Raw genomic sequence first — 14,845 nt, 5'->3', positions numbered from 1 at the left:
TTGCCATCGATTTGATTTTATGCAAATGTCAATGTGTGGTTCGTCAGGATTTTGCTTTTCATCGAAAACAAATCCAAATAAATATGAATAATATTTGCTGAACCATGGTGCATATGAGCAATATTAATTCGAAAGGTCATGGGGGCGTATGACTAATAATAATATTTAATATGAGGGTAACTTGGGTGCGTATGAGTGAGTCAATACAATATTAGATGAATCGGGTAATGTTTGATGGAAAAAGGCGCGATTTTTTTTAAAAAAATATTTCTGAGGCTTCTACACAAGGCGTAGATTTTTAAAAAAAAAATATTTTTTCAAGTTTACACAAGGCGTAGATTTTTTAAAAATTATTTTTTCAGTTTTGCACAAGGCGTTGATTTTTTAAAAATTATTTTTTCAATTTTACACAAGGCGTAGATTTTTTTAAAAAATATTTTTTCAATTTTACACAAGACGTAGATTTTTTAAAAATTATTTTTTCAATTTTACACAAGGCGTAGATTTTTTTAAAAAATATTTTTTCAATTTTACACAAGACGTAGATTTTTTAAAAAATATTTTTTCAAGTTTACACAAGGCGTAGATTTTTTAAAAAAATATTTTTTCAAGTTTACACAAGGCGTAGATTTTTTAAAAAAATATTTTTTCAAGTTTACACAAGGCGTAGATTTTTTAAAAAAATATTTTTTCAAGTTTTTTCCAACAAGGCGTGGATTTTTAAAAAAATATTTTTTCAAGTTTTTTCCAACAAGGCGTGGATTTTTAAAAAAATATTTTTTCAAGTTTATACAAGGCTTAGATTTAAAATTTTTTTTTCAATTTTTTTAAAAATTATTTTTTGGCTCCTTGGACAAGGCGTGGATTTTTTAAAAATTGTTTTTTGGGTCCTTCGACAAGGCGTAGATTTTTTAAAAATTATTTTTTCAAGTTTACCCAAGGCGTAGATTCTTTAAAAAATATTTTTTGACTCTATACCAAGGCGTAGATTCTTTAAAAAATATTTTTTGACTCTATACCAAGGCGTAGATTCTTTAAAAAATATTTTTTCAATTTTACACAAGGCGTAGATTTTTTTAAAGAATATTTTTTCAATTTTACACAAGACGTAGATTTTTTAAAAATTATTTTTTTCAATTATACACAGGGCGTAGATTTTTAAAAAAAATATGTTTTCAAGTTTACACAAGGCGTAGATGTTTTAAAAAAATATTTTTTCAAGTTTACACAAGTCTTAGATTTTTTAAAAAATATTTTTTTAAAGTTTACACAAGGCGTAGATTTTTTAAAAAAATATTTTTTCTAGTTTTTCATGTTTAAACTAAAATCTTAAATTAAAGCACATTGGAGCGTATGATGTATGACAACAGTTATACGCACTGATATCGATGGTTTATTTGAAGAAGACGAATAATTTCTTCAATAAATGTGGGATTTTTAAATTTTTTTAATCACATTTAATTTGGGTGTTCGTTTAAATTAATTATACCCTACACAACTATGTTGTCAGGGTATTATAGCTTTGTGCAGCCCCAAGAGTTTGTAGTGCCGCGAAATATTGGTCATAGACACACCTTTAATTATATCGATCGTCATATCTCAACTAGCTGAGTCGATCTAGACATGTGTGTCCGTCCGTCTGTCCATTATAATTTGTAAACACGATACATTTTTGAATGTAGGCTTGGTTCTGGCCAATTGTTTTTGGTAAAGATTGGTTAATATTTAGGGGATGAAATGGACCAAATACTTAATTTTTCTCTGATTTTCTGGTCGCTTCAGAGGCCGCAATTATGGCCCAAACATCTCGAAAATTTACATGCAGAAAGGTATCGGGCCAAAGAATCGGGACTGTTTTTATAAAAATCGGTCAATATTTAACGGGTCAAATGGACCCTGACTTTTGTGTGAAAAATTACAAATTTTGTATTCTATGGCGAATATAATTACTCCTGAAGGAAATAGACCCGAGAAGTTGATAGTATATCCAAGAAGCGTGGTTGATACCAGTTATATGGTTGTATGTACTCGGATGTGGGAGTTATACGTAAATATTTGAAGGTGTTATGATATTGTTTAGTACTACTATTACCCCACTAGAGGGCGGAAATGTAGCGCGGATCGCTTTGAAATTTTACATAAAGTTCAGGTTATGGACAATGACGATGCCTATAAGTTTCGGAGATGTTGAGATGGTACTTAGGGTGCAATAAACTATTTTGTCAGATTTTCTAGTCACTCCAGGGTCCATTATTATATGCAGAACATCACATATTTTACACGGTGAATTGGACCTGAAAAATAATTTTGAAATTTTACATAAAGTTCCGGTTATGGTCAATGACGATGCCTATAATTTTCGGTGATGTTGAGATGGTGCTTAGGGTGCAATAAACCGAAATCTTTATTTTTGTCAGATTTTCTAGTCGCTCTAGAGGCCATTATTATATGCAGAACATCACATATTTTATACGGTGAAGGGGATCTGAACAATTACTTGGAACGGTTGTTTAGATGGTGATCTGTCAATATTCCGGGAGTCAAATCAACCACAACCTATAGGGACCACATTTTCATTTTATGGGTTAAATATTCAGCTCGGAAAAACAAGATTTGAAAAATATGCCAGGGTTAGAATGTGCACTCACGAGAGTGCAAATATCTCGAAATTTTGCCCAGGCTCAGAGTATAGAATCACAGAAATTAGAGATTGGTGGAAGTTGTGTAGGGTTTCATATGGTCGGCACCGTCCGACTATACTGCTCCGCTCACTGTTTTAAAGAATATTTTTTTGATAAATACACAAGACGTAGATTTTTATATCCTTCACCACACTGTGGTACAGGTTATTATGTCTTTGTGCATATGTTTGTAACAGGCAAAAGGAAACGAGATAGACACATGGTTCCTTTTGAGAATATGCATAGAATCACTTTCTAAGTCGATTTATGCATGTCCGTCCGTCTGTTGATGTTAAATTGTAAACAAAGTACAGGTCCCATTTACGATCCGAATTGGATGAAATTTGGCATAGGTCACTTATATGGCCCAAGGACGAACCCTATTGAAATTGGGAAAAATCGGTTCAGATTTAGATATAGCTCCCATATATATTTTCGTCCGATTTAATGTAAACGGGGCACCGAAGCCCCTATATATCTTTCGATTTGAACGAAATTTGGCACAGCGTAATGAATTAGGTCTAGAATGGTGTGTGTTAAAATTCATTAAAATCGGTTCAGATTTAGATACAGCTCCCACATATATATTTTCGTAATTTTATGTAAATAGTGCACCCATGTCCTTATATATCTTCCGATTTACACGAAATTTGGCATAGCGTACTGAATTATGTCTTTCGTGAATATCGGTTCAGATTTAGATATAGCTCTCACATATAATTTCGTCCGATTTAAGGTAAATGGTATACCAAAGTCCCTATATATGTGTTAAGTTTCCTGAAAATCGATTCAGATTTAGATATGGCTCCCATATATATTTTCGTCCGATTTTATGAAAAAATCGGTTCAGATTTAGATATAGCTCCCATATATATTGGCGTTCGATTAAAGGTAAATGGTGTAGCAAAGTCCCCATATATATTTCGATTTGCACCAAATTTGGCACAGCGTAATGGATTAGGCCTAGAATGATGTGTGTTGAGTTTCCTGAATATCGGTCTAGATTTAGATATAGCTTCCATATATATGTATATATTGGTCCGATTAATGTAAATGGTGCAATAAAGTCCCTATATATCTTTCGATTTGAACGAAATTTGGTATAGCGTAATGAATTAGGTCTAGAATGGTGTGTGTTGAGTTTCCCTAATATCGGTTCAGATTTAGATATAGCTCCTATATATAATTTCGCCCGATTTTAGGTAAATGGTGCACAAAAGTCCCTGTATATCTTTCGATTTGCACGAAATTTGGCATAGCGTTGGGAATTAGGTCTAGAATGATGTATGTTAAGTTTTGTGAAAATCGGTTCAGATTTAGATATAGCCCCCATATATATTTTCGTCCGATTTAATGTAAATGGTATACCAAAGTCTCTATATATCTTTCGATTTACACCAAATTTGGCACAGCGTAATGAATTAGGTCTAGAATGGTGTGTGTTGAGTTTTCCTAATATCGGTTCAGATTTAGATATAGCTCCCATATATATCTTCGTCCGATTTAAGATAAATGGGGCACCAAAGTCCCTAAATATCCTTCGATTTGAACGAACTTTGGCATAGCGTAATGAATTAGGTCTAGAATGGTGTGTGTTAAATTTCATTAAAATCGGTTCTGATTTAAATATAGCTTCTATATATAATTTCGTCCGATTTAATGTAAATTGTGCAATAAAGTCCCTTTATATCTTTCGATTTGCACGAAATTTAACACAGCGTAATGAATTAGGTCTAGAATGATGTGTGCAAAGTTTCGTGACAATCGCTTTAGATTTAGATATAGCTCCCATATATATTTTCATCCGATATAAGGAAAATGGTGCACCAAAGTACCTATATATGTTTAGATTTGCACGCAATTTTGTACAGCGTTCTAAATTTAGTCTAGAATGATGTGTGTTAAGTTTCGTGAAAATCGTTTCAGATTTAGATACAACTCTATATCTGACCAAATGAACAATTTAGTATAGGTTGCAGAATGACATGTTTATGGATCCATTTTCGTGTTTATGGTCCTTCAACGTATGGTTAGGATTCATCTGTTGAATATACCCAAAGTGGTGAAGGGAATCATATAGCCGGCCCCGTTCGACTTTACTACTTTCCTTAATGGTTTGTATTACCTTAGATTTTTTATTTATAAAATATTTTTTTGTTTTACCTTAAGGCGTAGATTAAAAAATATATTTTTTTCATATAATCCTATAAATTAAAATTAAAAAATATATGTTTAAATGTTCTTTTTGTTTAATTGATTTTAAATAATATTTGGAATGTGGCGTATAATTAATGACAACACGTATACGCATTAATTTATATTTTTTATTTATTTCAGTGGCTGCAAATACCTTTGGAAAATGAAAAAAATATATACATAAATATTATTTTCCACAAGGTTTCATGTGACATATTAATTGCCATATTAATTGTGTTTGTTTACAAAGTAATTGATTGAAAACAATTAGAGCCATTACTGATGTAATTATTTTTATTTAAAAAAAGGATTTTTTCTTTACTTTTTTTTATTTATTATTTATAAAAGGGATAACATTTGTCGAGCATTGATTTACACCACCCTGAATGAACAGTAAATAAATTATGTCATGTATCATGTAATTATCGCATTACAGTGAAGGCAGGGAGGAGCCCACAGTCGATGGGCGGGACTGCGTACAATAAATAAATGAATTTATAATTGAAAAATTAATGAATTTTAAATGCGAAACATTTATTGCGTGAAAATGGGCCGCAAAACGATACTAATCGAAATAATGAGAATAATAATAAAAATACTGCTAATTGTTTGTTGTTGTTAATTATTTAATTAATGTTACTTATACGCCCATGGTATCTTACAAGCATTTATAATACTTATACGCCATGAAGGACTTATATGGGAGAGGTGGAATACAAATGTTAATTTATAATTGCTGGGATTTATACATCACCAGATAAATGTTTTTAATTAATGGCCCTAAGTAGAAGATAATATTATTAATTAAAACCCACACACACGACACATGACTCAGAACGGCGTAGGATAAATGCCAAGAGAAGCCAACACAAAGATAACAAATGATGGACTGCTAAGCGTATACTTATTGCCAATACTTATACGTCAGATGGTGTATTTTTAATATATCATCGTTTTTTTGCATATCATTCGGATTTTCATTTATTTTTGTTGTTTTCTCTGTTGTTTCATTCCCTTAAAATGTTCCGACATTTGTTTCAATTCATTCATTTTAAGTAAACCACTTAAAATAAATTGTCGGTTTTTTTTTGTTTCTATTGGCCACTCAACAAATGTGATTTTTCACTTTTCCACTAGACCAATAACGATTTGTAACAGTATTCGGTTTTTTTGCATTTTAAATGGGATTTGATGTTTTCTGCAACAAAATAAATTGCCAATACGCATTTGAAAATCTTTGAAAACTTATATATATATATATATATAAAATGGAATTTACATAATTCTTTTAAATGGAAATGGTTTTTGCTTTAAAAGTTCATTTTTTGTGACCAGTCTTTGACGCCTGCCAATACCTAACACTTGAGCTTAAAACCTTGATCTGCAATGCATGAATGAATGCATTCGATTCGATGATGCATCTAATCTAGACAATGGCGAGAGAGAGATAGAAAAAATAAAACGGAAATTTGTCCAATTCAATTCGTATGGAAGTCCTGCTGATTGATACAGGCTTTTGAGTTTTGTTTTTGGTATTCAATTTACATAAAAAAATGCATGACTAAACACAATCAATTGTAACAAAAAATAACATTTATTTAAATTTTATAACATAATATTAAATAGATTCATATAAGAGCGATTTAAACAAAAATATTTGAAAGTGATTTATTTTAATTTTTGTATTGAACAAAAATATATTCTGTTAAAAATCAGGCCTTGTGATTGCTGGAAAAATAATAAAATTCCATGTCTCTATTATCAAATAACATTTTTCTTGAAATACGCCATGGACGTTGGTGCGTATAACTGTTGTCAAACATTATACGCATCAATGTACTTTTATTAATGTAATTAATATTAAATATTATTAAATTAATTTTATTGTTTAAGAAATTGAAGCCTTTTCTATATAAAAAAATATATATTAAAAAATTACTGAGCGGAGCAGTATAGTCAGCCGGGTCCGAATATATGATACCCTACACAACTACCACGAAAATCAAACTTTCTGCGGTTCCATAAGTTTGGTTTCATTTTGAAGGTCAACAACTCCTCTTTGATATACTATCAACTTCACGGGTATATGTCCTTCAGGAGCAAGTATATAAGCCCCAGAATAAAAATTTTGTAATTTTTCAGAAAATTTTTTTTTTTATATACCGATTTTATATACCGATTTTTATCAATACAGGCATGCTCATTCCTTGGCACGATTTTCTTCTCCAGACGGACACACATGTCTAGATCGACTCAGCTAGTCGAGATATGACGATCGGTTTACTTAATGATGGGTGTAGGACCAATATTTCGCGGCGTTACAAACTCTTGGGGCTGCATGAAGCTATAATACCCTGACAACATAGTTGTGTAGGGTATAAAAATTAATCATTGAAAAAAATAATATTGTTCTTAAATATGGACATGGACTTTGGTGCGTATACCTTTTGTCATACATCATACGCACCAATATTGAAATTATTTATTTAACATCCAGGCATTGAGTATTTGTCAAACATTTTTTAAAAAATCCGCGCCTTGTGTTTTTGTCAAAAAACATTATTTAAAGAATCAAAAAATATATTTTTATACCCTTCACCGCATTGTGGTGCAGGGTATTATGTCTTTGTGCATATGTTTGTAACAGGCAAAAGGAAACGAGATAGACACATGGTTCCTTTTGAAAATATGCATACAATCACTTTCTGAGTCGATTTATGCATGTCCATCAGTCCGTCTGTAGATGTTAAATTGTAAACAAATTATAAACAAAGTACATTTATTTGGCCCAAAGACGAACCCTATTGAAATTTAAGAAAATCGGTTCAGATTTAGCTTCCATAAATATTTTCGTCCTATTTAAGGTAAATGGTGCACCAAAGTCCCTATATATCTTTCGATTTGCACGAAATTTGGCTAAGAGTACTGAATTGAGTCTAGAATGATGTGTGCTAAGTTTCGTGAAAATCGGTTTAGATTGAGATATATCTCCCATATATAATTTCGTTCGATTTAAGTTAAATGGTGCACCAAATTCCCTATATATCATTCGATTTGCATGAAATTTGGCACAGCGTACGGAATTAAGTCTAGAGTGATGTGTGCTAAGTTTCGAGAAAATCGGTTCAAATTTATATATAGCTCCCATATATATTTTAGATATAGCCCCCATATATATTTTCGTCCGATTTAAGATAAATGAGGCACCCAAGTTCCTATATACCTTTTGATTTGAACGAAATTTGGCTTAGAGTACTGAATTAGGTCCAGAATGATGTGTGTTAAGTTTCGAAAAAATCGGTTCAGATTTATATATAGCTCCCATATATAGTTTCGTCCGATTTAAGGTAAATGGAGCACCAAAGTCCCTATACATTTTTCGATTTGCACGAAATTTGGCATAGAGTACAGAATTAGGTCCAGAATGATGTGTGCTAAGTTTCGAGAAAATCGGTTCAGAATTAGATATAGCTCCCATATATATTTACGTCCGATTTTATGTAAATGGGGCACCAAAGTCCCTATATATCTTTCGATTTGCACGAAATTTGGCATAGCGTACTGAATTGAGTCTAGAATGATGTGTGTTAAATTTCGTAAAAATCGGTTCAGATTTAGATATAGCTCCCATATATATTTACGTCCGATTTTATGTAAATGGTACACCAAAGTCCCTTTATATACTTCGATGTACACGAAGTTTGGCATAGCGTACTGTATTGAGTCTAGAATGATGTGTTGTAAGTTTTTGAAATTGGTGCAGATGCCGCCATAGCTTCCATATGTATTTCGAACGGGTATCTGATAAAGATTACATTTTTAATAGTTCGCTATTCGGGAATATCAATTTTACTATTAATCGTTTTCCATAAATGTGTCCCATGGTACACAGATGACTTTAATTCTGCCCGAATGAAATTAAATTTATCATAGGTTGCAGAAAGACATGAGTAGGTTCCTTCGAGGGAACATTGACGTACAATTGTAAGGATACATATGTACAATATAGCCAAAGTGATGAAGGGTATTATATAGTCGGCCCAGTCCGACTTTACTGCTTTCCTTATTACTTTCAATAACCACTTGTTTTGTGGCCCAATAAATTATCATTTCATTTTCCATTAAAAAAAATAAATTAATTAAGTTCTCTATTTCATTATCCTGCTAATCGGTTTTTGTCGAAGTAAAACTTTTCCAATAAACATATTGTATTTCAAATATCATTAGAGGTTATACCAAAAAACCAGAAAAAGGCAATAACAAAAAATAAAAACCCCCAAAAACATTTTATTAACAACAAATGAACTGCTAATGACCCTTTAAGCCTTTCGGATAAATCTGTGTTAAAAAAAACTTTTCCAGCGGGCAGAAGGTTTGGGGTCCATTTTTCGCTTAAAACATCCTGCGAATTGAATTCAGCTTTTCCACACTTTTATTCCCTGCTTTTGGTTCTATTAATTATTTATGCAAATGTATTATTGTTTTTTGTATGTAACAAATTTTTAAGTACTTCGTTGTTGTCGTCAGAGTCCGGGTCCCCCGTGTTGCCTTTAATGGAGAATTCATTTGTGTGACCACAAACGTTTCCGTTGTGGCAAATGAAAGGTAGGATTTTTATATTTCACCTTTTTTTGGGGGGGAACAAATAATGTGGGAGGGGTGAGAGGTCAACCAACTTTCCACCACCTACCTGCTCTGTACGGCATAAGGTATAAATTACCACCGAACAAAACCGGAAAACAGTTAATGAATTCAGTGTTGAGTCCAAAGTCAAAATGGAGTGAAAAATGCCAACAAAAAACAAAATCCCAGCATAATTTATGCTAATGAAATTTCGGTTGAGGATAAAAAACTGGGACCACAAGGGAGGGGGGATATTGAAAAGCAAAGAGGAAATGTGAGTGGATTTTTATGTTGGCTTATGTATTTACAGAAAAACGGAATCAGAAACAATGATTATTGCCGTTTTATTTAAGAATTAAGTTTAATGGTGCTTCGGGGCGTATGACGAACGACAATACTTATACGCAGGGGTGTTATCTTTATTGTGTTGCCTTTTTAGATATCAGGACCCAACAGAAGACGTACATTTTTGTAAAAAATAGTTTTTTGATTGCCAAAACGCGTAGAATTCTTAAAAATATTCATAGACCAGGATTTGTAAAATTATTTTTCCAGGACCCACACAAGTCCTGGATTTCTTAAAAAAAATCCAAGCCAACACAAGGCATGGATTTTAAATTGTTTTCTAAGGTTCGCACAAGGCATGGATTTTTAAAAAAAGTATTCTTCAGAGAAAAAAAAAACAAGTGTAGATCACACCACAGCCAGGATTTTTTAAAAATATTTTTCCAAGGTCAATAATGAGCCGCTGATTTAAAGAAACATTTTTTCCAAACCTCAGCAATATGTATCGTTTATATTTCCATTTTTTCTAACATTTTGTCATGTCTTCCTCTTCTTCTTCTCCTTAATTTCTCTTGTGTGTTGCAACAATACTCCTTCATTCTGCCAGTCGGTCTGTCATAATTTTTTTTCCTCCTAGTTTTCTTTTCCGCAATGCTGACATCACCATCATACGAACAGTATTTGCCGTAACAGTTTCCGTTTCCGCTTAAACAATTTTTATACCACACTTAAACATGTTTTGTTACATTGTCCGTTTCTGACTGTTGTGATTTCGGGGTCTCGGTGTGTTTGTGTGTGTGTGTCATTTAACTAAATGTCGTTATGTCAAGCACTTTGCCATAAGAGTTTTTTTGTTATTTATTTTTTAGCTGAGAAGGACATTAAAAAATTGTAAAGCCATTCAACTTGAAATGCCACTGATAGCAGTTCGTTTCGAACATAAAATGCAATTGACTGTGCGGGGTGGGGAGGGCGAAGGTACATAAAGTTCTATGAGGACATGGAAGAAATGCGGGGGCAAACATAAAGGACTCTGGAAAAAATATATTGTAAGAACGTGGGTCTCTGCAAAATACTATTATAAATAATCCCGCTTCTATAGATCCTTAGAAATATCCTTGTCGCTGAAATTTTGTTTTAAAAATTGTTATTTAGTTCAAAATAGTCCTACTGGAACCACGATGCGTATAATTCATAATAATTCACGTTCATGGTGCTGCATGAGCAATAATTATAGAATATTCCGTATACGTCTAAGGTCGATGGGTAATTTATTTAAAATAAAAAGGCGAATTTAAAAATATTTTTTTAAAAAATCCACGCCTTTTATAAAACCCTAAAAATATGCTTTTAAAAAATCCACGCCTTTTTTAAAACCCTAAAAATATGTTTTTAAAAAAATCCACGCCTTTTATAAAACCCTAAAAATATGCTTTTAAAAAATCCACGCCTTTTTTAAAACCCTAAAAATATGTTTTTAAAAAAATCCACGCCTTTTATAAAACCCTAAAAATATGCGTTTAAAAAATCCACGCCTTTTATAAAACCCTAAAAATATGCTTTTAAAAAATCCACGCCTTTTATAAAACCTTAAAAATATTCTTTAAAAAATCCACGCCTTTTATAAAACCCTAAAAATCTGCTTTTAAAAAATCCACGCCTTTTATAAAACCCTAAAAATATGCTTTTAAAAAATCCACGCCTCTTATAAAACCCTAAAAATATGCTTTTAAAAAATCCACGCCTCTTATAAAACCCTAAAAATATGCTTTTAAAAAATCCACGCCTCTTATAAAACCCTAAAAATATGCTTTTAAAAAATCCACGCCTTTTATAAAACCCTAAAAATATGCTTTTAAAAAATCCACGCCTTTTATAAAACCCTAAAAATATGCTTTTCAAAAATCCACGCCTTTTATAAAACCCTAAAAATATGCTTTTAAAAAATCCACGCCTTTTATAAAATCCTAAAAATATGCTTTTCAAAAATTCACGCCTTTTATAAAACCCTAAAAATATGCTTTTAAAAATCCACGCCTTGTGTAAGTCCCTAAAAATATTCTTTAAAAAATCCACGCCTTTTATAAAACTTTAAAAATATGCTTTTAAAAAATCCACGCCTCTTATAAAACCCTAAAAATATGCTTTTAAAAATACACGCCTTGTGAAGGCCTTTCGATTTTTTTTTTAAATTCAGGCCTCCTGAGACTCTTTTTTAATAAAAATTTTTCTTGGGGTCCATGGCTCGTATAACTAATAATAATTCAGGTTCAGGGTGTGGTATGAGTAATAATTGTGGGACATTCATTCATTATACTCCAGGGTACTGAGGAGATCATTTAAAATAGAAAATAAAAAGAAATAAAAAACACAAAATTATATATTTTTTTAAAAAATATTTTTTTATTGAAAAATAAATTATAAAAAATTACAAAAACAATAAAAAATAAAATTACAACAACAAAAAATATTTTTTTGTATAAATATTTTTTCTAATTACCTGCAATCTCGATGAGGGTGGTGACACCACCAAACATATCTGCATTGTGGCCTTTAAAAATTCCTCACGCCGGGCATTTAAATCTCGCAACGGTCCCGATCCAGATCCTGACATTTGAGTCATACCCATGATGTTGCCACCACCACCACCACTCGCCGGTGGTATGGCAATCGGAGAGGTAACAGCCTGTTGTTTAAATGGTCCCATACGTTGTTGTTTATTAAGACTGCTCGAAGAGGCGGTTCGCTGTGGCGGCGATGATGAGGTCACCGTTGTGGAAGGCAAAAAAGGATTAAGGCTACGTACTAGATTACACGAGGAAGATGAAGAGGAAGGATTTTTCGAAGCTATCGATTGATGAGAGGCCTGACTGCTACTGCTGCTGATCGGTGTGGTGTGAGGGAAATCCAGCTTCGTGGGTGTTGAGAGGCTAAAAAGTTTCCGTTTGTGTTTGCCAGGGGTAGAGGTGCCGCCCAGCGAGGAATTGGAACTGTCATAGCGAGTGGAAGAGGCCAGACCACTGGGGACACCGCCGTAGGCTCCCCCTGCATATTCACTGTGGGTGGATTCTTGTGACCCTGTACGACTATAGTTCGGGGTGGGTAGCTGGGCCGAATGACAACCTATGCGATATTTTACCGAGGTCACATTTGAATCGAGTTCCTCTTCGAGATCCCGCTCTTCTTCTTCCTCCTCGTAGGTACTGTGATAGGTGCGTGCGGTGATTTCGGGTAGGAATGGATTGCTCGGCGAGGCCAGGGTATATTGGTAGTAGTTGCGAAGGGAGCCATTGGAATCCGAGAGGTTTTCTTTGTGTTTCTGGTGCGGAACTGTTTCTTCCTCTTGCGAGAGGGGAAATTGTGTTGCATCCTCAGGGTGATTGAGATTCTGACTTGTTGAGGGAAAGTTGCAGAGATTCTCCCATTCTCCCGAAGACGAATTAAAGGAGGAGATGGTAAAGCCTTCATTCGAGTGACCCTGAATGCTGCGGGAACTTTCATTGCTGGACTTGAAAAGGAAATTCTGTAGGCGGGTTAGCTTGGCTGCAGTACTGCTTTCACTGGCTGTGCTGCAGCTGCGACTATCAGCGGTGACATTGGGATGGTCGGAAGTCCCTCCTCCGCCGCCACCCTGATCACTTTTACTGCTACTCTGCTGTTCCAAGCGCCTATTTCGCGACCCTGTTCCCCCAGCCGCCACCTCTTGCTGTGAGGGTGCTGTGAGATTCCGATTGTTACCCTGATTTGAGTTGGGGTTAGAATTTGTGCTCACTTCTCCACCCATACTGTTGTTGTTGTTCATATGCCAGGCCCAATAGCTAATGCTGGTGGTAGGGCTCTCACAAAAATTCGATTCCAGCGAGGTACTGGAATTCGTGGTGGCCACACTACTCAAATGGCGATAGGCAAATTCGGGTGGTGTACTTTCGTCAGGACTATCGAGTAGCAGGGCAGGATTGATATGACCCCCAAGACCTGGAAGATTGGTTAGGGAAAAAATCGATGCCGAATTTTGTAACTGTTGATGCAAAGGTCTTAGACCTCCTCCTGCTCCACCTCGTTCCGTGGCATCGATTTTATCTTGGCGTTTTATTTCCAGCGACTTATGTTCGGCCCTGCGAAAACTACGCCTTAACTTTTCGGCAAATTTAGATTCTTTATGGGGTTTATGTTTTACCTTTTCCCCTTTACTCGACGGGGTAGGGGGTGTCTTGTCACACCCGTCGTTTTCCAAGAGCTTTTCGTGCATTTGTTTATGGGTGATATTTTCTCCGGAGGGGGGTTGTTGACGGCTCTTCGTGGTTTCGTTGTCGTTTTGATTCGTTATTAACGCTACTGTGGTCACAGCGTTTTCGATATCGATATCTTTGGCAGCTGTTGGAGGTGTCACAAAACCTCCACCCATTACGCCTGCAATGGGTTTGGAGCCCTTGGCAGATAATTGTACTTCGGAGCGGGTAGTTATTAATTCCGCATCATCGGAATCAAAATTATCTGTGGATCTTCGAAGACGATGGCGTTTTTTCGTTGATTTTTCCGAAGTGGAAGAGGATGGTGATATGGTTTTCAAAATTTCAGTAGTTGGTTGTAGTGGTTCCGCTCTGTGTTTTTCCCGCCTTAACTTGCCATCCATAATATTTTGGAAAACACGCCAAAGAAAAAAACACCAACTACCAATCAATTATGATGAGATGAAGACGATGATGCTGCCGAAGTTTCTGATGAAAATTCAGAGGATGAGAATTTTTTTTGATTACGATTTTTTGACTAAGTGGTAAAGTTTTGTTGTTGTTTTTTTTTAAATTTATTTAATCCTATAAAGAAGCGTTTTGGTTTTCCCCTAAAACGTAGATTTGTAGTTTTAAGTTTTTTTTTTTCCAGTTTGATTTTGGTTTTTTGATTTATTTTTTTTTAAATACTATTCCCAATAAAAAAACTTTTCAACTACTTTCTTTGTTTTCTGTAGAATTATTTTAAACTAGATTTAATTTTTTTTTGATTACTTAAAAATATTATTTTTTTGTAAAGCCAATTAAATTGTGATTAATTTTTTCTCATGA

General features: G+C 33.8%; 1 protein-coding gene across 1 annotated transcript in view; it reads right to left on the bottom strand.

The window, feature by feature from the left end:
- LOC133332719 (serine-rich adhesin for platelets-like) overlaps window positions 1–14,418 on the bottom strand; it is a gene marked incomplete at its 3' end in the record, with an annotated part of 49,669 nt that extends 35,251 nt beyond the window's left edge. The window contains exon 1 of the mRNA XM_061541095.1: window positions 12,286–14,418. Within this exon, the coding sequence (XP_061397079.1) occupies window positions 12,286–14,418 (2,133 nt within the window). The remainder of the gene's footprint in view (window positions 1–12,285) is intronic.
- Between the last annotated feature and the right edge of the window lie 427 nt (window positions 14,419–14,845).

Source organism: Musca vetustissima, unplaced genomic scaffold, assembly GCF_032173495.1.
Source record: "Musca vetustissima isolate MV318-11 ecotype Yass unplaced genomic scaffold, APGP_CSIRO_Mvet_v1 utg14179, whole genome shotgun sequence".
Lineage (NCBI taxonomy): Eukaryota > Metazoa > Arthropoda > Insecta > Diptera > Muscidae > Musca > Musca vetustissima.
This window is presented reverse-complemented; position numbering and strand designations above follow the sequence as displayed.